Genomic DNA, 21,615 nt, shown 5'->3' on the forward strand with positions numbered 1-21,615 from the left:
GGTCCTGCTTTGAGCAGGGGGTTGGACTAGATGACCTCCTGAGGTCCCTTCCAACCCTGATATTCTATGGTTGTTCTATGGTTAGGACTGAGCAGTGCATGGATTGCCTCTGCTGTCATGGACACCACTGGGAGGTGCTGTGCCTGGGGCAGAGAGGGAAATGCAGTCTGATCTCCTGCGTGTGCTCACTGGGCCAGGCTGCTCCCTTGATCCCTGCTGGGTAGCACACGTGAGAGCCCCACTCCAGGAGTTCTAGGGAGCTCTTGAGAGCTGAGGCGCTGAGCAGCTCTTGTGCAGAGACTCCCCTGTCCTGGCCATAGGCACACTCCCAGAGAGCCTGATGCTCGCGCAGGCAGAGACTTGACAGTGCCCTCTCTGCATGGTGGACAATTAGGTGTAGCACGGACTGGGTGAGCCGAGAGACCAACGTGCTTGTGCTAAGACTCCGACTTGCTAGCTTGCTGGGAGGCATGCAGCTGCTTGTGCCCCTGCAGAGAGGCCCTCTGGGTGGTGTATACCCACAACTCTTAGGCTTGGTCTACACTAACCCCCCAAATCGAACTAAGGTACGCAACTTCAGCTACGTGAATAACGTAGCTGAAGTTCAAAGTACCTTAGTTCGATCTTACCTCGGTCCACACGCGGCAGGCAGGCTCCCCCGTCGACTCCGCGGTACTCCTCTCGCCGAGCAGGAGTACTGCAGTCGACGGCGAGCACTTCCGGGTTCGACTTATCGCGTCCAGACAAGACACGATAAGTCGAACCCAGAAGTTTGATTGCCAGCCGCTGAACTAGCGGCTGGGTATAGACGTACCCTTAGTTTGAGGCTCGGAGAGGCTGGGAGGCACTAGCCCTGCTGGCTGATTTGTAGAGCAGTAGCAGTGTGGGTCTCTGAGGCTGGGGGAGGCAGGGTGGGCACCGTTTCCAGATAATTCCCTTTTGGACCAGAAACAGGCAGAGGCCCTATAGCTCCGGGAAACGCCAACCCCACTGGGGAGAGAGCTTGGGTGCTGGGTTGCAGTGTTCTCTCAGCTGCCTGTAAGCCCCATCTTTAATAAGATTAAAAGGGTTCTAAAGCTCTTGAGCCTGGCGTGTACCTGTTGGCATGAGTGGACTGCCACCGGCAGGGTCTTTGTCCCAGGGAGCGTCAGCTCGTGGCCGTTGTGCGAGCTGAACTCTCTCCATGTCCACTCAACGGGCTGGTGGCTGCCTCTGGGGTTTGCTTGCCCACCTGCCCAGCCTGCTGGCAACTGAGGTAGGGTAACTATACGTCCCATTTTGGCCCTGTCCCGGCCATCCCAACTTTTTTGACAAAACTGGGCATTTTGCTCTTGCCAACTGATGATCAGTTGGTGAGAGCAAACAGGACAAATGCCCAATTTTGCCAAAAAAGTGGGGTGTGACCTCTGGTGAGGCACGGAGGAACATGCGAGATGGGGGCGAGCAGCAACGCCAGCCCTGCGCTGGAGGAGAGGCTAGGGAGAGTGGCTTGGGACAGCTGGCCCTGTACATGGGCAGGTGGCAGGGGTCTAGGATCAGGCCCGAATGGGTGGGGGGAGGGAGGCTGCCAGGGGGAGAGGGACCGTGGGCAGGCAGTAGCGGGCCTTGGGCTGGCCCCATGTGCTGGGAAGGATGGGGACCTTGGGCTGGCCCCATGCAGGGAGAGCTAGGGAGAGGGGGGGGGCCCTGCGTGCAGGTGGGCAGCGGGGGGCCTCGGGCTGGCCCCACACTGGCGGGGGTAGGGGGACCTCAGACCAGCCCCAGGCGGGAGGCAAGGATGGCTCGGGCTAGCCCCGTGCACAGGTGAGGGGCGAGGCGGGCTTCTGGCCAACCCATGGGGTACCCTGTTTTCTGTTTGGGAAAATATGGTCACCCTAATGTGAGGCCCAGGAGGGGATGGGGCTACTGTCTTCAGTGGGTGGAAAATGGCGAGTGTGGACTGGTCCAGGCTGGGCTGGGAGGCAGGTGAAAGCACCCCCCTGCTGTCCTGTGCTCTCTAAGCTAAAGTGTCAAAGGCTGGCATGTGGGGGTGCCAGGCTGCCATCCAGAGCATACTCACTGGTCTCTGAGCCCAGCAGAGGCAGTGCTTTGCCTGCTCGTCAGTCCAGCCTGTGCCGAGTTTCGGACTTGGTCTCAGTTCTGGGGCAGCCCCAGAGGGTGTTCCTGGCTCTCCCTTGGTAGTGCAGAAATGCTAGCACTGCCCTGTGTCCCCCACCCTCTCCTTCAGCAGGGCGGCCATAGCTCTCCTGGTAGGGATCCGCCCGCTGTGGGAGGAGAGGGAGCAGTGACTCAGGGAGCTGAGCTTCCAGGGAGCCAAGACTCCAGACAAAGGCCTGATTCATTCAGCCGGGTGAAGCTGTCTGTCATTCTGTGACCGCTCCTCCAAGGTGTTGGCAGGGCAGAGAGGCCTTGGGGAACACGTCTCTGTCCGGAATGGAGCAGGGCTTGGCAGTGGAGCTGGGGAAGGGGCGGGCTACTACAGCCTGTGCCAGCTGGGAGCATGTCAGCGATTGGAGCAGGGGACTTGGAGCCATTACTTCTGGCAGGGAGCATGCTGGGGTTTATAGGAAGGAGCTAGGAGTTGAGAGATCTAGACTTTCTGCCCCAGCTGTCTGACAGTGGGCAAGTTGTTCCCTTGCTCTGTGCCTCAATTTCCCCATAGGTAAAATAGGGATAATGCCTCCCTTACAGAGGAGCTGGTACTATGTATGTTGTTGATCTGCCCTTGCTGTCACTACCTCTGGCTTGGGGACGGATACCCGGGGTCCCTCCCTTTCTGATCATGTTGTAACAGATCATTGGTAGGGGGGCTGGGGTTTGGATGACTTTCCCTTTTCCATCTCCAGGCTAGGTGTTGTGTGGCTCTAGGGATTCCCCAGCTCTGAACAGAGCAGCTGCGGCTGCCACAAGAGTTGGCTGGGGAATTGGACCCAGGAAGCCGGGCAGCCTCCCCCTGCTGGTGGGGCTCAGTGAGAAATGTTGTAGATGAAGGGGGTTCAAGTATCAGTTCAGGAGATTCCCGAAGGAAACCCTCTCTCCACCAGGCCTGAAGTGCAGCCTCTTAGGTCAAGGTTTGGCTGCTGTGATGTCCAGCTCTTCCATTTCCTATGCATCACCCCCTAAAATGGGCTCCCTGCTGACCTGCAGGGGCTGTGCTGAGCAGAGATGTTGTTAGTGGCTGCCATGGTTCTATCCCAGGAAGGTTTTGCTGCATCAGGAGAGGTGTCGTGCCCAAGGCTGCCCTCTCTGCTGAGTCAGGGGCAGTATCCTGCCTGATAGGGAGCTGGTCACACCAGCTCTGCTCATCAAGCACCTGTATGTGTGATTGAGCTGAGGCCCCAGGATTAATTTCACAGCCAGGGGATCTGTGGTCAAAGGCAATTGCCCACCTTCCTCTGAAGACTGTGGTGTTGTTTGAAAGATGAGCAATCAGGTGTTGCAGAAGGTTAGTTTGGAAGTTGAGCACGTCCATCCATGAGCCACAGCCTTTACCCATTGATTGATTGCAGCGCGTGACATCCAGTGGTGTTGCACATGCAGACTGCAGGGAGTAAGGCGCTTCCTCCACTTTGCCCATCATTGCCAATAACAGGATTTACATGGATCGTGAGGTTTACCTTTTGCGAGGTTCACTGCACCTTGGGCAGGTATTGCTGTGGCCAACTCCAGCAGCTGTCTCTTACATATCTTGTCTGTGCTGGTGGTTCTGAGTCTGGCTAAGGGGAGGGAACGTGGAGTTCTTTACTGCTGCACTCTGTGCAATAAAAAACACATTGTAGTGTTTTCTGAGTGTCTTCATTTCCCCTTTTGGAGGGAACACTGAGCTTCTGTGCAGGCAGCTGGCAGAGTGTCACTGGATTCTGGAAGTGGAACATTACATCATTGCCGCATCCTGTGCTGGAAATCTGGCTGCTAAATACAGAAATCTGTTTTCTGGTTTGGAGTTTGGTTTTTTAAAATTCTTCCTCTTCTCCAGGCGTTTGGATGCTGGAGGGCGGTTCTTGTGCAAGTTACAGAGCCCCAGACACAACAAAACCTGATCCTTAATACTGCTGGAGTCTGTCTGACCTCCCTGCTGGAGACCTGGGGACCCCTTGCTGACTCACCTCCCTGAACCTGAGGGGGAAGGGGCAGCGGATCCGATTCCCACCTGCATGGGTGGCCTGGAGTGTGTTTCAGGTGGGGTGACAGGCACCTGGCGCAAGGGTCAGCCCAAGGCCTCCGCACCACTTCAGCCCTGCTTAAGGTGTCTGCAGATCTGTTACCATATAGACCACTTCCAAATGGGCACCTACTTATTTGCCAGAGTCTTTGCATCAGTGGGAAGAAATCACAACAAAGGGCACAAAGCCCACTTTCTGTTCTTTCATTGGTCACTTTTCGCAGGCTGACGAGAGGCGGCTAGAGCAGCAAAGGTCTTATGTCTGCTGGTTGGGGTGGGCCCTGGAGTACAGACAGCTCCTGCTGGGCAGCTGCGAGCTGAGAAGGCTGTTTCTCCTCCTCTGAGTGAGTGAGTGATATAACTGGAAAACTCACTCCCCTGTCTTTCCCTAGCCCTGAGCCATGGAGCTTAAGGCCAGAAGGGAGCACTTGATTATCAGTCTGACCTCCTGGATGCCAGAGGCCACTCGATGCTGTATACAGCCCTGTTCCCTGCCGGTAGCATTCAGAATGGGTGGAATTCCCTGCTAACCCGTAGCTACAGCAATGTCTGTACAGTACAAAGGCTGTCTCTTTACCAGACTCTGAAAGCAGCTATAGCTGTAGCAGGGGCCATGTCTGAATCAGCCATGGAAAATCTTTGGCATAAAGGAAGAATTAAGATTCAAGGGCTAAGTTTTACATTTTGCTCCATCAGTGGTGCAAAGGGGACAGAAGCTGGCTTAAACTGCCCTCCCTGATTCTGTACCTGGTTCTGGCTCCTCACCAGTCCCAGCAAAAGGGATGTGCCATGGAGGGAAAAGACTGTGGCCTGGCTATGCTGCACTCTGGTGATCCCCTCTGGGGCTGTTATAGCTGAGAGCAGCCCCTGGGGCCAGGATCTGGCTTTAGGAATTTAATGCATTTCAAGCAATAGAATTGCAATGTGCAGATCTGTTAAAGATGGGAAGCAGGACAAGAGTTAAGTGGGTGCTTGGCTGATTTCAGATGTCAAACCCCCATCACCCAAAAAATAGGGGGCCAGCAAAGAGGACAGAGCTGCAGAAGTTATGCTCAACCTGCAGCAGGTTAGTAAATCTATCTCTGCTGTGCCATGCAAGTCGTTGCTGTGCAACTCCCCAAGCTATTTTATCCCTTGGTCTTTGCAGCCTGGCTATTAAATCAGTTATGATTTGCAATGGGACAAACCAATATGGCCTAGCATGGGAGCCCCTAAGCCTCAGCGCTCTTGGGTGCTGAGTCTCTTTACTGCGGCAGGTGCCTCTGAGGACTTGAGTTTTCCAAGAGCCATGAGTCTGGCAGGCGCTTCTGAGATGCGCGTGGGTGTGTGCTCAGATCCATTCCTTCTGAATCAGCAGCATGACTGTCAACTCCAGGATGTTGACTCTTGTGCTGGTGGTATTCCTAGGAATGCCATCAGAGCATCGGCCTACTGCCAGTCCTGAGTTGTCCCTTTTGGAAGGGATGTTCAGAAACCGCCATCTGCAACGGTCCAGCTGCGAGTAGAGCAGGCGCTGGGTGGGTGCGTGAAGCTGGCCAGGGCTGGAGCTGTACTCCTGGGTTGATCCGTGATTGTTCTAGGGCTGTTGGAGCACTTGGGCATATGATTCCAGGTATTTCTCAGCCAGTGTGGAGAAAGCAAATGGGGCTGGAAAGGAAAGAAGAAAATGTCTCCCCTGAAGGTAAGGGACATTTTTAGCTTTCATCCCAGTCATAGAGTCATAGAAGATTAGAGTTGGAAGAGACGTCAGGAGGTCATCTAGTCCAACCCCCTGCTCAAAGCAGGACCAACCCCAACTAAATCATCCCAGCCAGGGCTTTGTCAAACGGGCCTTAAAAACCTCTAAGGATGGAGATTCCACCACCTCCCCAGGTAACCCATTCCAGTGCTTCACCACCCTCCTAGTGAAATAGTGTTTCCTAATATCCAACCTAGACCTCCCCCACTGCAACTTGAGACCACTGTTCCTTGTTCTGTCATCTGCCACCACTGAGAACAGCCGAGCTCCATCCTGTTTGGAACCCCCCTTCAGGTAGTTGAAGGTTGCTATCAAATCCCCCCTCACTCTTCTCTTCTGCAGACTAAATAACCCCAGTTCCCTCAGTCTCTCCTCATAAGTCATGTGCCCCAGCCCCCTGATCATAATCGTTGCTCTCCGCTGGACTCTCTCCAATTTGTCCACATCCTTTCTGTAGTGGGGGGCCCCAAAACTGGACGCAGTACTCTAGATGTGGTCTCACCAGTGCTAAATAGAGGGGAATAATCACTTCCCTCGATCTGCTGGCAATGCTCCTACTAATGCAGCCCAGTATGCCATTAGCCTTCTTGGCAACAAGGGCACACTGCTGACCCATATCCAGCTTCTCATCCACTGTAATCCTCAGGTTCTTTTCTGCAGAACTGCTGCTTAGCCAGTCGGTCCCCAGCCTTAGCAGTGCACGGGATTCTTCCGTCCTAAGTGCAGGACTCTGCACTTGTCCTTGTTGAAGCTCATCAGATTTCTTTTGGCTCAATCCTTCAATTTGTCTAGGTCACTGTCATAACTATAAAGGGAAGAGTAACAGCCCTCTTGTGTACAATACTATAAAATCCCTCCTGGCCAGAGACTCCAAAATCCTTTTACCTGTAAAGGGTTAAGAAGCTCAGGTAACCTGGCTGACACCTGACCCAAAGGACCAATAAGGGGACAAGATACTTTCAAATCTTGGTGGGGGGAAGGCTTTTGTTTGTGCTCTTTGTTTTGGGGGTTGTTCGCTCTTGGGACTAAGAGGGACATCAATCCATGCTCTCCAAATCTTCTGAACAAGTCTCTCATATTTCAAACTTGTAAGTAACAGCAAGGCAAGGCTGTTAGGTTTATCTTTGTTTTCTCAACTTGTAAATGTTCCTTTTGCTAGAGTGTTTATCTCTGTTTGCTGTAGCTTTGAACTTAAGGCTAGAGGGGGTTCCTCTGGGCTCTTTGAACCTGATTACCTGTAAAGTTATTTTCCATCCTGATTTTACAGAGATGATTTTTACCTTTCTTTCTTTAATTAAAAGCCTTCTTTTTAAGAACCTGATTGATTTTTCCTTGTTTTAAGATCCAAGGGGTTTTGGATCGGTGTTCACCAGGGAATTGGTGGAGGAGTCTCTCAAGGCTACCCAAGGAAGGGAGTTAGCACTTGGGAGTGGTGGCAGCAAAACCAGATCTAAGCTGGTAGTTAAGCTTAGAAGTTTACATGCAGGTCCCCATATCTGTACTCTAACGTTCAGAGTGGGGAAGGAACCTTGACAGTCACTTTCGACCCTATCCCTACTCTCCAGCATATCTACCTCTCCCCCCAGTTTAGTGTCATCCGCGAACTTGCTGTGCTATGCTGCGGCCACGTCTCTCACACTTCCATGGCAACGTGCCGTGACATCACATTGCTTCCCGCTGGGATCCAACAGTGGGAGGGCCAGGTGTTGGAAAGAAGCAAAAGGCTGGGGCTGGGTGTCAGGGAGCTCTGGGCTGGCACACTGAGAAGAGCCCTGCTAATTGGTCCTAATGATGGGAGACCCATGCAAATTAGTAACAAAATTGGATTCCGAGAACAAACACAATCCTGGAGCAGGGCTGCTGTCTCGGAGAGCCCTGCAGTTGTTCGTCTTACCCACCGCAGTTGGGTTTAATTATTTATGACCATCCTTAGCCTGCCAGTGAGCACTCTTGAGTGTGACTGGGAGCAGTGCTGAAGTCTTGGTAATGCGAGCACTCGCTCCAGCGCATCTCTTCTCTTTGCCGATAGAGGGGAGGAGATGGCTGCTGTGTGTGGACGGGAGCGAGTGAGGTCCTGTTGGATCTTCAGTAAATGCAGGTGGAACGCAGAGGAATCCAGTGGCCCAGGGTACAGCTGGATTGCAATGTTGTGTCTGTATAAGGCAGCCCCTCCTTTCTCTGTCCTGATTGCAAAGTAACTCTTCCAGGGGGGAGGGATAGCTCAGTGGTTTGAGCATTGGCCTGCTAAACCCAGGGTTGTGAGTTCAATCCTTGCGGGGGCCACTTAGGGATCTGGGGCAAAATCAGTACTTGGTCCTGCTAGTGAAGGCAGGGGGCTGGACTCAATGACCTTTCAAGGTCCCTTCCAGTTCTAGGAGATAGGATATCTCCATTAATTTAAAAAAAAAAAAAAAAGAGCAGCATGTCAGTGTAATGAACAGCGTACTGGAGACTTCAGTATGTGCTCTGGCTAGTACTGACCCCAATTGGCATATAGAGGGTCTCTGAGGGAGCTGCTTCTTGCTAACTCTTCTGCGCTGCAGGCCCTTGATCTCTCTCCTGCATCATCTCCAATGCCATGTGTCTGTTGCAGCATTGGGCTGGCATGGAACCTATGCAGCCATGGCTATAAAGAGCTTTGGGATCATTTCCCCCCATCCCCTGTGATGGGAGCTTTGCTGTTGATCCAGTTCCATCCTCGCTTTGTGGCCTGGGCAAGATGATCCGTAGCCAAGTGCATGTCATAGGAGCCAGGACCCCGGTGCTTGCTGAGCTGACTCTGGGATGACAATCCCACCGTAAGTAACAAGGAACAAGCACACAAGTGGAGAGGGTGCTGGGCAGGATGCCTGCCCTCCCAGGTGGGAAAGCAGGTGCTCTAGGCAGGCAGCTGTCCAAGGGGACTCATTGCACAGGGAATAGATGCACAGAGAGGCTAAAGGAGAGCTAGGTTGACTGAGGATCCATGCGTATCTTCCCTGCAATGGAAGGTCCCATACGAAGAACTATGTTGGGGGGACTGTGAGGATGCAGAGTGAAGTGCTTGAGTCAAGAAATACCAAAATTCATGTTCCCGTGTAACCTTAACTCTGCCCCATGGGAAGGTCACATTATGATGCAGAGTTTAAATGACAAATGGCCTGCTATTTCTCAAACCTAATACCTGGCTATTTCTCTGCTGTAGTAACATACCTGATGCCTTACTGATTCCCTCACTTTTAATGGCCATAAGTCTCTCTGGTGCTGTTTTCCATGTATGTCACACTGCAGGGGAACCAGGGGCCTTGCTGCAGGCTGACCTCCTCGGCCTGTAATCTGGGGAAGGGAGGCAGAACGGAGCACATTTGCCATGGTGCAATAGCAAAGGGACCAAAGTGGACAGCATGGTAGACTAGCCCCACTGTTTCAGGCATACAGCTGTAGTGGAGCCCCTGGCGGAAGCAGCAGTGGATGTGGATGAGTGTACGTTGTGTTGGGTGGATGGGTATCTCACTGCACATCCAATCCTTGATTAACTTGTGTGAAGCCTGCACTGGTGCTGTCCCCACAGAGGACTGGCTGGATTTGGGATCTGATTTGCCCAAGACCATCCTTGAAGAGACTCACAGCAAATATTGAGCTGGCTGAAATCTCAGCATGTTGCTTGGTCCCAGGAGGGTCATGGTGAGTGGGCTGCAGTCTCGACTCTGTGCTGTGCCTGAGGCTGTACCCTGGAAGGGGATGGCAATTGTGTATTTATGGAGCAGATAAGGCGAAGCAGCAGGAAATCGGAACTCTTGTTTTCTCTCTGTGTGTGGTGATTTATAGGACTCTGAACTCAAATGGGATGTCAGTGCCCTGGAAGTGGGTTGGGTGTCTCCAAGCTGTTTCCTCTGCTGGGAATAAACAATGCAGCCTGGAAAACTCTTGCTAATCCACTGGCTGACAGCCTGGCTAAGAGGTGGCTTGTTTGCGCTCCCTGGGGAGCGTGGGGCCATTGTGCAGAGCAGGATAACTGTCTGCAAACATCTGCCACATGGAATCAGAGAGCTCAGCCGCCTGCCCTGTGGCCCAGCAGGATGTCTGGATGAAAGCTTTGGTCTCCAATGGAGGGATCTGGGCTGGGCGGAATGCCCTACCCCCATCATGTGGGGGATGATGTCTTAGCTGGTCTTCCACTCCCCAGTGATCCCTTAACAGGGGTTGCAAGGTCCTGTTGGAGTCTCTTCCACTCCCTGGTGCCAAGGAGGAGTTCTTAGCCCTTAAGCAGCCTGAGTTTATGGTAGGTTATGATCTCAGGAGATTTCCTTCTGGGCTCTGCTATTTGTGTGGTGTCGGTGGGTGGGTGGGGGATGGGTTCTGAGCTCTAAAGATCTCCTCTCCCTCCACCCCCCAGGTTTTTCACTTCACCTCCCATCGCCAGGCCTGGCTTCATGGAGAATTGCCTGTTGCTGAGGTGCTCTGGATGTGGCTCCCGCTAGACCCTCAGGGGTCACTGCAGAGTGAGACAAAGCATTCACCCCCCCCGGGTCCCAGGCCTTCCTGTGTCAGAGGGTGCCAAGCATCCCACCTCTGTGGTGTTAGCCCGCCATCTTTATGAGCATGGGCTTGGAGACCCTTCACAGTCCAGATTCCTTCCCTAAGGATCTGGTTAAGGTGTGGTAATGGCTGGTAGCTGAGCCGTACCTGCTCCGCCTTGTGAACAACCAGCCTGAAATATTAAAAAGCAGCCGTCCAATGGTGCCAGGCTCACAGCGAGGCTTGGGCGTGGGGGTGGAGCACACTTGGCCCGTGGCAGGGCAGTAATGGAGACAGCCTCTTTGTTGTGGTCTCTGGCCCTTTCCTGCTGCGGTTCATTGCTGTAAGAGGGCGATGGCTATTGTTGACGTTCAGAGCAGTGGAGAGAGGAGAGTTCCTGGTTGACGCTGCTGAAATTCAAGCCAGGGGTTAGCCTGACCTTCTCTCTGCCATGACAATGCTGCTCACGCCGTTTGTGCTCCGACACCAGGCTCCGCTTACAGCTTTCACGCTCCATTTCCCCTCCCAGGAGGTCTGTGGGGGGCCCGGTAATGCCAGGCAGGCTCTGTGTGCCTGCCTGTGGGGTGGCAAAGTGCCTCCAGCTGTGACCCAGGGCAGGGGGGAGCAGGTGCTTAGGAGCCATGCTTGCCTTTGGAAAGTGCTTGGAGAGCCATGAATCTGTGTATGGCTAAGAATGGTTTATTTGCGATGTAGCTTCGGTTGTCTACAGGCACTGCAGGCTCCATCTGCCGGGGCATCTGTGAGCTGTGGGGGAGGGCACACTCTGAGCCCTGCTCAGCACAGGTCCTTGTTGCACACTGGGCTGTGGAGCAAATGCCCGCAGGGCTGTGATGCGGGGTGTCACTGCAGTGCTGCACCCTTGTAGCCTGCTCCTCAGGAGCAGGGAATGGCTCCATGTCTTTTCCCTGGGTTTGCTGACATTGTGTTGGGGTGGGGCCTGGCCCCTGCCCTGGATTATATGGGTGGGGGGCAGTGGGCTGTTTGTGGTGAGGGGAAGCGTTAGGGACCCACATCTGAACCCAGACCCAGCTCATTGCCCTCAGATGATTTAGCTAATGAACCTGGCCTTCTTTTTGTGCCTGCTCGTGTCTTCAGCCATTCTTAAACCCTGCAGCCGCCCTGCGTCCCTGGTCGCTCAATAGCGGTCCATGCCCACAGCTGTGTTCTGTTCCTGTTCCTGGCTCCTGGTTTCCTCCCCCGGTTGTTACCCCTGCTCCGGCTGATACTTTGGCTCTGACCCTCAGCTTCATCTCTCTGCCTGGACTTGGTATTTGATGTCTAACCACAGCACTGGGTACATCCACACTGCATTAAAAGCCCCGCAGCACAGCTATGGCTGTCCCAAGTCAGCTGACTCAGGCTCACAGACCTTGGGCTGTGGGGTTAAATACTTTGTAGACATTTGGGTTCAGGGTGGAGCCTGGGCTCTGAAACCCTCCCTGAACATGGGGCCTCACAACCACAGTTGCCAACTTTCACGCGGTAAATAAGCACCCCGACTTTCACAATAAGCCAAAAATCAAGCTAATCCCATTTCAAAACAAGCCAGTCCCTAAGATCCCCAACACTCCGTGTGACTAGATTCCCCCCGGCGTGCAGTCTGGGACTGTTGTGGGGCTGCTGAGCACCCCTGACTCTCTCTCCCCCTTGTCCCCTCTTGCCCCTGCTTGCCGGGAGCCGATCCAAAAAAAAGAAGCAACAAGCCCCACAAGCTACAAGCCAAAATCTAGACAACAAGCAAAACCAACAACGAGTCCTTGTGGCACCTTAGAGACTAACAAATTTATTTGGGCATAAGCTTTTGTGGGCTATAACCCACTTCATCAGATGCATGGAGTGGAAAATACAGTAGGCAGGTATAAATATACAGCACATGAAAAGATGGGAGTTGCCTTACCAAGTGGGGGGTCAGGGCTAACGAGTCCAATTCAATTAGGGTGGATGTGGCCCATTCCCAACAGTTGACAGAAAGGTGTAGTGACCCAGCTACTCCCAGTCTTTATTCAGGCCTAATTTGATGGTGTCAAGTTTGCAAATTAATTCCAGTTCTGCAGTTTCTCTTTGAAGTCTCTTTTTGAAGATTTTTGTTGAAGAATTGCCACTTTTAAGTCTGTTATTGAGTGTCCAGGGAGATTGAAGTGTTCTCCTACTGGGAGTGGCTGGGTCACTACAAAAAATAATTTCCCCTCTGTTGATACTCACACCTTCTTGTCAACTGTTGGGAATGGGCCACATCCACCCTAATTAGGGTGACCAGATAGCAACTGTGAAAAAATGGGACGGGGTGGGGGGTAATAGGCGCCTATATAAGAAAAAGTCCCCAAAAATGGGACTGTCCCTTTAAAAATGGGACAGCTGGTCACCCTAACCCTAATTGAATTGGCCTCGTTATCATTGACACCCCCCCCCCCCCCTTGGTAAGGCAACTCCCATCTTTTCATGTGCTGTATATTTATACCTGCTTACTGTATTTTTCACTCCATGCATCTGATGAATTGGGTTTTAGCCCACAAAAGCTTATGCCCAAATAAATTTGTTAGTCTCTAAGGTGCCACAAGGACTCCTCGTTGTTTTTACTGATACAGACTAACACAGCTACCCCTCTGAAACCTAGCCAACAAGCAACTCACAAGCCAATTAAGCCAAAAACAAGCCTAATTTCTGTTTGTTTGGGTTTTTTTTGGTTTTTTTTTTCATGGGTTTGCCATGTCTGCTTAGAACCCGGGCTCCAGCCCAAACCTGAACCTGAATGTCTACACTGCAATTTTTAGCCCTGTGAACCTGAGTCAATTGACCTGGGCTCTGAGACTTGGTACTGTGGGTTTTTATTGTAGTGTAGACGTGCCCTCCAACCCTCAACTCCTTATTCCTGGCTCTTGGCTCTGGCTCACTCCTTTGTCTTGGTAACTTGGCTCTTGATTCAGGGTCTGGCTGCTAGGCCTGGTCACCTCTGTGCCAGCCTCCCGCCTTGACCACGAGGCGAGACCACCCATGGCCCGGTTCCTAACAGAGAGGCGAGGGGGAATGCCTGATGCAGCTGGGCAGTCCCCACTCAGCAGAGCCAGGGAGTCCCTGGGTGCATGTGCAATCCATATCGGGTTGGTGACTCTCCCCAGTCCAGAGTCTCAGAGCAAGCCTGACCTGGGGAGCCTCACTGCCTTGTAGAAACTGCACCACGTGGGTGTGTGTGGCTGGCTATCTCTGTGGGGGCCAGTGGCCAGGGCCTGTTGGGATGCCTGGCCTGGTCTGAGTTGCTGGGCATGGTAGCAGTAGTGTCGCCTCCCACAGTTGGGAGGCTGCCACGCTCTGCCCTCCTGTGGCTTGCGATGAGCTGAGAGGCAGGCAGCTTTCCATAGGCCTCTCCTTGGCAGTGGGAAGGATTCCTGGGATGCCGTGGAGAAGCGAATGTCTGCTTTTTAGTGCCCTGTGGAGCAGGTCCAAGGCAGGTGTGTGGGCGTGAGCTGCTCAACTCTTTCCAACTGCATTGCAGGGCAGGGCTGAGCTGTGGAGCAGAGCACCAGGGAGGTAGGAATCACTGACTTTCTCTCCATGGTGTAGACACTTCAGCACACTCCATCCCCTTAGTGCGTGGTCCTGCTGCCAGGCTTTTCCTGTGTAGGATGACCAGATGTCCCGATTTTATAGGGACAGTCCCGATTTTTGGGTCTTTTTCTTATATAGGCTCCTATTACCCCCCACCCCGGTCCCGATTTTTAACATTTGCTGTCTGGTCACCCTATTCCTGTGTGAGCTGAGGACTGCTGGATCTAAGCACAGCATGCCCTCCCCTGCTCCTCACCTGTGCCAGGGAGCCAACTGGTTTGCCAGAGAATTCTGGGCAGGAGACAAATGCTCGCAGATAGGGAGCCTGATCCAGAGCTAGCAGTATAGCCTGACCCCAAGTCCCTGTATTGGGCCTGCTCTGAAGAGGTGGAACGAAGGCAGTTATCCAGAATGTCAAGCTCTTATCCTTTTGTTATTTGTATTGCAGTTGCCCTGGTCATGGCCAGGACCCCATTGTACTGGGCACTGGGCAGACACAGAACAAAAAAAATAGTGCTTGCCCCAAAAGTTTACAATCTAAATAGACAAGAGACAACAGATTGGTGCAAATAGATGGGTGAGTACAAGTTCTTAGTTGAAGCACAAAGAGGAAGATGCTGAACATGGCCAGTGGGGGGAGTCAAAGTCCAAAGTTGCTGGGACTTGGTGTGTGTGTGGGTTCCTCTGGATTCCCCTTACTGAGGGGTGAGAGCCATTGTTCTCTTAGAGGTTCCCTGCCTAGTATTGGCTGCCTCCTGCTCCCCACATCACTATCACAATAGCTGCTCTGTTGGGAAGTGGGAGCCGTGGGCTGGAGCCCTAATCCACCCTCGGCCGGATAGAGCCCTGCGTGGATACAAAATTGATATCCGCGGATATAAATTGATATCCGTGGAGCTGCAGGGCTCTACCGGGAACCTCAGCGGCAAAAGCAGCAGCCTGTCGGGCCACAGCTCCCAGGAGCCAGCACCCTGTGTCGGCAGCTCCTCTGGCGTGGATGTACTGCCCCCAGCCCAGTCCACTGGGACAGGCACCAAGCTCACTGGCAGCTGTCCCTGGTTGTGCTAGTGAAGCGGGCGGGGCTGGGGGCAGTACAGCTACGCCACTGTACCCTGCCCCGCTCTGCTCCTAGCTCTGCTCCCGGCCCCAACCGCGGCCCTGGCTCCTGCCCCCGCCCCACAGCCTTGGCCCCCAACCACGCCCTGGCCCCGCCCTCGGCCCATGGCTGTGGCTCTGTTCCTGGCCCTAGCCTTGGGCCCCTTACCCAGTCTGTGTCCCCCTCCACCCTCCAGAGCCGTGGCCTGGCTCCGGGAGGAGGCGCGGACAGGAGTAAGGGGGGTGCAATCCTGAAAAGTTTGGGGACCACTGTTCTAGCTGCTGGGCCAAATTCTTATGTTTCACTGTGCAGCTCCACTGGAGTCAATGAAGATGTGAAAGTATAATGGAGAGCAGAATGTGGCTTGCAAAGTCCTTGTTACTGGGGACTTTGAGTGAACAAGAAAGGACCCAGCTCAGCTTTCAGATCCCAGATAGTGCAGGTGTGACAGGTACAAAAAACCTCTTTTGTCTTGTCCCCTTTTGACCCAAGGGGTTCGCCAAAGTTCAGGGTCTACCAGTTTGTTTCCGTTAGGAGGAGACATTGGTGATGGATTCGGGTATTTCTTGGAGGCAGTTCTGTTTGTTTACAAAGAAGTTACATAAAGTCCTGAACACAGTAGGAATTAAACAGCAGGAGGTAGTTTCTTTGCTTGCAGTTCCAAGCTTCTTTCCAGCCAGCACTTTGCCCAAAAACTTTTTCTTAGCTTTTTCTCAGGGTCATGCAAAAGCTAGTCTCACTGTGTCTGGGGCTCCTCTATGTGCTGTGGTGTTCCAGCCCCTTCTCTCCCATATGCACACCTGGAATCAAAATCAGTTCCCTATCCTGATATTTACATTCATCCCACAGAGAAACTCCTCCGCCCACATAGTTCAGACCCCTAAGCCACCTGTTATTTTGGGTGGTGGCTCCTGTTTTTTGGCTGTCTCTAAACAAAGGGGTCATTTAATTGTTCCCTCATTTAATGGAAGGCAGCTGTTACACCCACCACCTCCAGTGAGGTTTTTTCCAAGTTCCAGCATAACAACATGTACACAAAACAAATTTGACACCCCCCCCCACATTGAAGCCAATGAGAATAAATAAACAAAAAAACCCATAATGCCATTTCAGTCGCATTTAGAGTAGAAGTGCACTTGAATCCTGCTGCTTTATTTGCCTGTTAAATATTTCATTTGGCTTTTTATGACTTCGTTTTATGGCAACTTTAATTGAATTTTACCATATTCCAGCTGTTTGTGTAGTGCCCAGAGTGTGTGCACAGAGAGAGAGAGAGAGAAACCAAAAACGGGGAATTAGTGGGTGTGAAGAACAAAGACAGATCCCAGCACTGAAGAGGAAATGGGAAAGAGGTGGGAGGCAGTGTAACGAATATACTTGGTTAGGCATGCAAAGAAAAGATAAGGGTAGCAAAATGAATTAATGCTGCCAGAAGGGGTTTGGGGTAGAACAAAAAGGACTTTCATATAAATATCTTGGACGGAAAAGAGAGACAGAGGGTGGAGTGGGATGGAACTGATTCAGAAACGGCAAGATATGGTGCTTATTTAGATTCCTTTTTAATAACCATATAAAGCACAGATGCCTGGGCAAAGGAATAAGGAAGGTTTTGTCAATATGCTGGTAGCTGTTGATAAAACCCCTAAGAAGTAACCCTTGTGGAGGGTGGGGGGGAATGTTGTATACGTGTCTGCAGGTGTGGGTTGACGTGTGCCCAAGATTATAGTGCTGTGGGAACTGACTTACGGGTTTACAGAGCCACTGAAAATGATCCATCACACACTAAGGAGAGAACCAAGAGATAGCAAAGAGTTTGAAGGAAGCCGATGAGACACCAGTCCTAAAGAAAGGCAGCATGGCCCAACCCGTTTCTGTCTGGTAAACCTAGCTTGAATCCCTGCTGAAGGAAGTGGACAAACATCAGGGGAGAGATCTAAGCGGCAAGAGAGTGCTAAACTCCTGAGTGAGAAGTGGGCCTGGAACACAGAGCCAACCAGCCTGCCTGCTGCATTGCTCCAGTTGAGTGCTGGTATAATGCACTGGTTCCAGTTGTGTTAACCTGGTGTAAGGCAAGGGGGAATTGGATCGCTAATCCTCCCAGGCAAACACGGTGAATTTAGAAACCCAATGGCCGATGGGAGGGCGGAAGATGGTCTTCTAGGGAAGGCATTTGGGGCCTGGGGTCTTAGCACATCTTTCTCAGAGTGGGTGTGAGTGCAGTGACATGGCCTGCTAGCTGCCCAAGGGTGCTGGGGGTAATGCTAAATAGCGACATACAGCATAGGGATGGCAGGAGGCAGGTGTGGAGCAGGGTACAGCAAGAGTCATTATGGGCAATTATTCTTCAGCCCCCTGGGCCCTCACTGGCTGTTGTCCCAAGGTTCAGTCCTCTTTTCCCTCCTGTCCAATATGCTTGGAGCTGTAGGGAGAGCCAGCAGAGAACCAGGGCCGCAGTGCCAGGAGTACCTGGACAGCACATGTTCACAGCACAGTCCAAAGGAGGGATTGCAGCTGTTCGGACTGAGCCCTGATGCATCTGAGGTGATGGTGGAAGAGGAGGGACCTTGCCACAGACAGCACCTGTTGGATCTGTCTGCATCCATGGGGGCTCCTTGGCTGTGTCCTGTGCCTGAACACACAGCCACGGTGGTGAGGAACTCCCCCTTCCTTCTGCGCCTGGCCAGGGGATGACCCTGGTCCTTTTAGACATTGACCTGATGCACACTGTAGCCTCAAGGCTCAGCTCCTGCCGTCTGTTACACCTGGGAATGGAGCCTTGGGCTCTGGGGAAGCTACCTGTGGCCCAGAACACAGCAGCGTGGCTGCTCACTAACATGGGTTGGTGTGATCAACAGTCGCTGTGTGGGCTTCCCATTGAAACCAGAGTCCAGTTCAAGGTTGCTGCTCTGGCTTTCGAAGCCTGGCATAGTAGTGGCCTCAGAAGGATGTTGATTAATTGGAGAGGGTTCAGAGAAGAACAACGGGAATGAGTTAAGGGATAGAAACCATGCCTTGTAGCAAGAGACTCAAGGAGCCTGGTTTATTTAGTTTAACAAAGAGAAGGTTAAGGGGGGACTGACATGGGGAATAGATATTTAATAATGGGCTCTTCAATCTTGCAGAGAAAAGGTCTAGCACGATCCAGTGGCTGGAAGTTGAAGCTAGACAAATTCAGATGGGAAATAGGCTGTAAATTTGAATAGTGAGGGTTATGAGCCATTGGGATAATTTTCTCCATCCTGGCCATTTTAAAATCAAGATGGGATGTTTTGCTAAAAGATCTGCTCTAGGAATTATTTGGGGGCAGGTCTCTGGCCTGGGTTGTACAGGAGGTCAGACTAGGTGATCACAACAGTCCCTTCTGGCCTTGGGATCTATGAATTCCTTCTCTTCCATGCGGTGATGACCTCGCACAACAGCTTGCTCCCTTGGGGGAAAAAGTAGTCAACAAGCAAGAGGAGCCCCGTTTCCACAAGACACAGAACTTTCCCAGAACCTGGACTCAGGCTCTTGAACTTGCTGCCTTTCAACATAAGAGACCAGCACCCTTGCCACATGCAAACTAAATGCAGAACCCATCTCTTCTGCGTGGCTTTCCCCTCATGATTCCCGAGGCACAGAAGCATCCTCGCTTCAGATAATGAAAAATTCTAGCAAGCTCTGCTCATTCTCGCCAGCAGGGCTGGGGGGAGAGAGTTTGTAATGTTTAATCTTTGTGGAAGGCACAGCAAAGGGTGACCTTGCAAAGCCTAGATAGGATCGGTGTTGCTGCTGGATCTGGTCTCACATAACATCTTTGTTTAATGTGCTGAATGGGAGAGGAGAGATACTAGATATATGGGCAGGAAACACAAAATGAGATTTCACTTGGCCCGGTTAAGCTAATGCATCTGGGATAAACAATCAAAACCATTCCTATTCAGTAGGTGGGAGAAGTATGGGGAGCAGCGATAGAGAGACCGACATAAGGTCAGAGAAATGAACTTGTAATGTGACTGCACTGCACAAGCAAATGTGACCTTTTTTTTTTTAGGCTGAATACACAGATGCTTTCCAAAGTGTGGGGTTAATAGTCCCTTACTATATATGGCTCTGATGTGACCACACCTAGGTGACTGTGTTCCTTTCTGAGCTCCTTCTCCAAGAATGCTGACAACCCAGGGCCTTTAGGGATGGATTGATAGGGGAGAGACTAAAAGTGTGTAGCTTGGCTAAGGCTTTGTCTACACTGCCAATTGAATGACAAAACAAAAGAGGGCTCCTGCCAACAAAGCAGCAAAACTTTTGTCTTTCGCGTGGGGGCTGGGATGTTTAAAGTACCCATAAAAGACAAAAATGTTGTCAACGACTTCGCAGTGTAGACATACCCTTATTAGTGACATGGCAGTGTCGCTAAAAGCTGTATAGTGTAGACAAAGCCTAAGACAGTGGTCCCCAACCTTTTTTGTCTGGCAGGCCCCAGACGACGAGCCACGGAGGACCATGGCGGCAGACCAGCATCTGCCGACAAGCAGCAATGTCAATAGGCGTCACCGCCGAAATGCTGCCGCCGAGCAGTGTCATCCAGAGGTGTCGCCGCCGAAAATCGGCGGCATTTCGGCGGCGGCGACGCCTCTGGATGACGCTGCTTGTCGGTGGCATTTCAGCGGATGCTCGTCCGCCGGCCAGTACGTGGGCGCACTTAGATGCCCAGGTGGGCGTCATGGCGCCCGCGGGCACCGTGTTGGGGATCCCTGGCCTAAGAGATGACTAAAGGGGCTGAGTTGGAGCAGAAGTGCTAACAGTCTACAAATGTTTGACTAGCAGCATGTTCTTTAGGGTGGTACAAAGAGGTATAAAGAGAAGCGACAAATAAAAGGGAACATCCCTGATGTTCAGCCTGTATTTTCCTGCCAGTGAGATTATGAAATGGTTGGAATAGTCGCCAAGGCCCAGATTCCCAAGGGACCCCCTCCCACAGATGGGGCCAGTTTTTTCCAAAGAGCCCAGCTCCGTTTAAGCAACTAAAGATGGGCCAGACCTTTGGGGGTGGGGGGCACTGGTGAGGCAGGAGGGGCGGCTGGCAGTGCCCTCTGGCAATGCCCTCGGACCCTCCCCACTCCAGCTGTCTCAAAAGGGCTTTGGTCGTGGTCTCCGTCCACCGGTCTCTGTCAGTTATGCATGTCACGCTCTCACCAGAGAGAATGTCCCTCTGGGAATTGGGCTGATGGGAGGAAAAGGGGCAAATTCTCACCTTAGGTCATGGTCAGGTCTGCTCAGTGTTGTGGTGGAGCCCTGAGCCACACTGAAATGCATCAGGAGTCAGCAATTCAGTAAGGAGATGCTCCTTTCACCAGGACGTACCATGGTGCTGGGGGGCTGTGATGCAGGAAGGGTAGGCTGACAGATGAGGCTTAAAATCAAAGTCTTGACCATTTGTGGTTATTTTCACAAGAGTCAGCCGCAGGGCCGGCTCCAGCTTTTTTGCCGCCACAAGTGGCGAAGAAAAAAAAAGAAAGAAAAATCTGATTGAGCTGCCGCCGAAGTGCCACCGAAGAGGAAGAGAGGGAGTGAAGGACCTGCCGCCGAATTGCCGCCGAAGACCCGGACGTGCCGCCCCAATAACGGACGGAGTGCCGTCCCTGTCTATTGGCCGCCCCAGGCACCTGCTTCCTTCGCTGGTGCCTGGAGCTGGCCCTGATCAGCCATTGACTCCAGAGTCTTGGCTAAAATCTAGCTCCAGGGAACTGTAGTCTGCTTAGTGTAGACTTCATCCGGCAGGGCTTTTGTTTTTGTGTGTTTTTTGTAAAGCACCATTTATACTTGCAGAATAACAGTTCTGCTGACCTAAATTTGCCCCTGCAGTTTTCCGTCAAACGGGATTCTTCTGCACTTCCTGACCTTATGGTATGGGGAAGTGTCACTCTGAGCAGTTTAACCACTGCTGTCTTCCACCTTGGAGGTGGCTGCATTTCGTTAGTGAGCCAAGTGATTCCTGTGCCTCTGTCTAGTTGGTAGAGAGCTGTGGGGTCTTTTGGAGTGAAAGTCAGACAATGAATTTTTCCTCCACAGTCTTGTCCTTTAACTTTCCCTGATAGGTGAGGCTTCCCTAATAGGTCATATTACAGGAGAGAAGAGAAGCAAGGTGATTAATTCGTGCTGCAGACAAAGTTAGTATGTTTAGTAATGTTTGCTAAGAGCAGTAATTGCCATTAGATGCAGACTCCACCATACCTGAATCCTGGCCCTCTAGCTCGGAGTGAGGCTGCCGGGCCCTGTTCTGCAGATGTTCGCTTTTTGCCTTCTCTCTCCAGCCAAGCTGGCTCACCCTGCTTTTTCTCTTGTCTTTCATGCAGCCGAGAAAGTGACCTCTTTAGGCAAGGACTGGCACAAGTTCTGTTTGAAGTGCGAGCGCTGCAACAAGACCCTGACCCCCGGGGGCCATGCTGAGGTAAGAGCAACATTAGAGCATCAGTTATGCATTTGTCCCACCCTGGGTCAGGGGGGAAAACGTCCCAGCATCATGTGAGCATGTCTCAAGGTTGAGATGATGGAGAGTCACAAGATGCTGTTGCTTCT

At 52.2% G+C, this 21,615-nt stretch overlaps 1 protein-coding gene across 1 annotated transcript in view; it reads left to right on the forward strand.

Moving 5' to 3' along the window:
* Positions 1-21,615, forward strand: part of CRIP2 (cysteine rich protein 2) — a 69,187-nt gene that overhangs the window by 20,533 nt on the left and 27,039 nt on the right. Inside the window, exon 2 of the mRNA XM_065409516.1 lies at positions 21,393-21,487. Coding sequence (XP_065265588.1) covers positions 21,393-21,487 — 95 coding nt within the window. The remainder of the gene's footprint in view (positions 1-21,392; positions 21,488-21,615) is intronic.

Source organism: Emys orbicularis, chromosome 8 (assembly GCF_028017835.1).
Source record: "Emys orbicularis isolate rEmyOrb1 chromosome 8, rEmyOrb1.hap1, whole genome shotgun sequence".
NCBI lineage: Eukaryota > Metazoa > Chordata > Testudines > Emydidae > Emys > Emys orbicularis.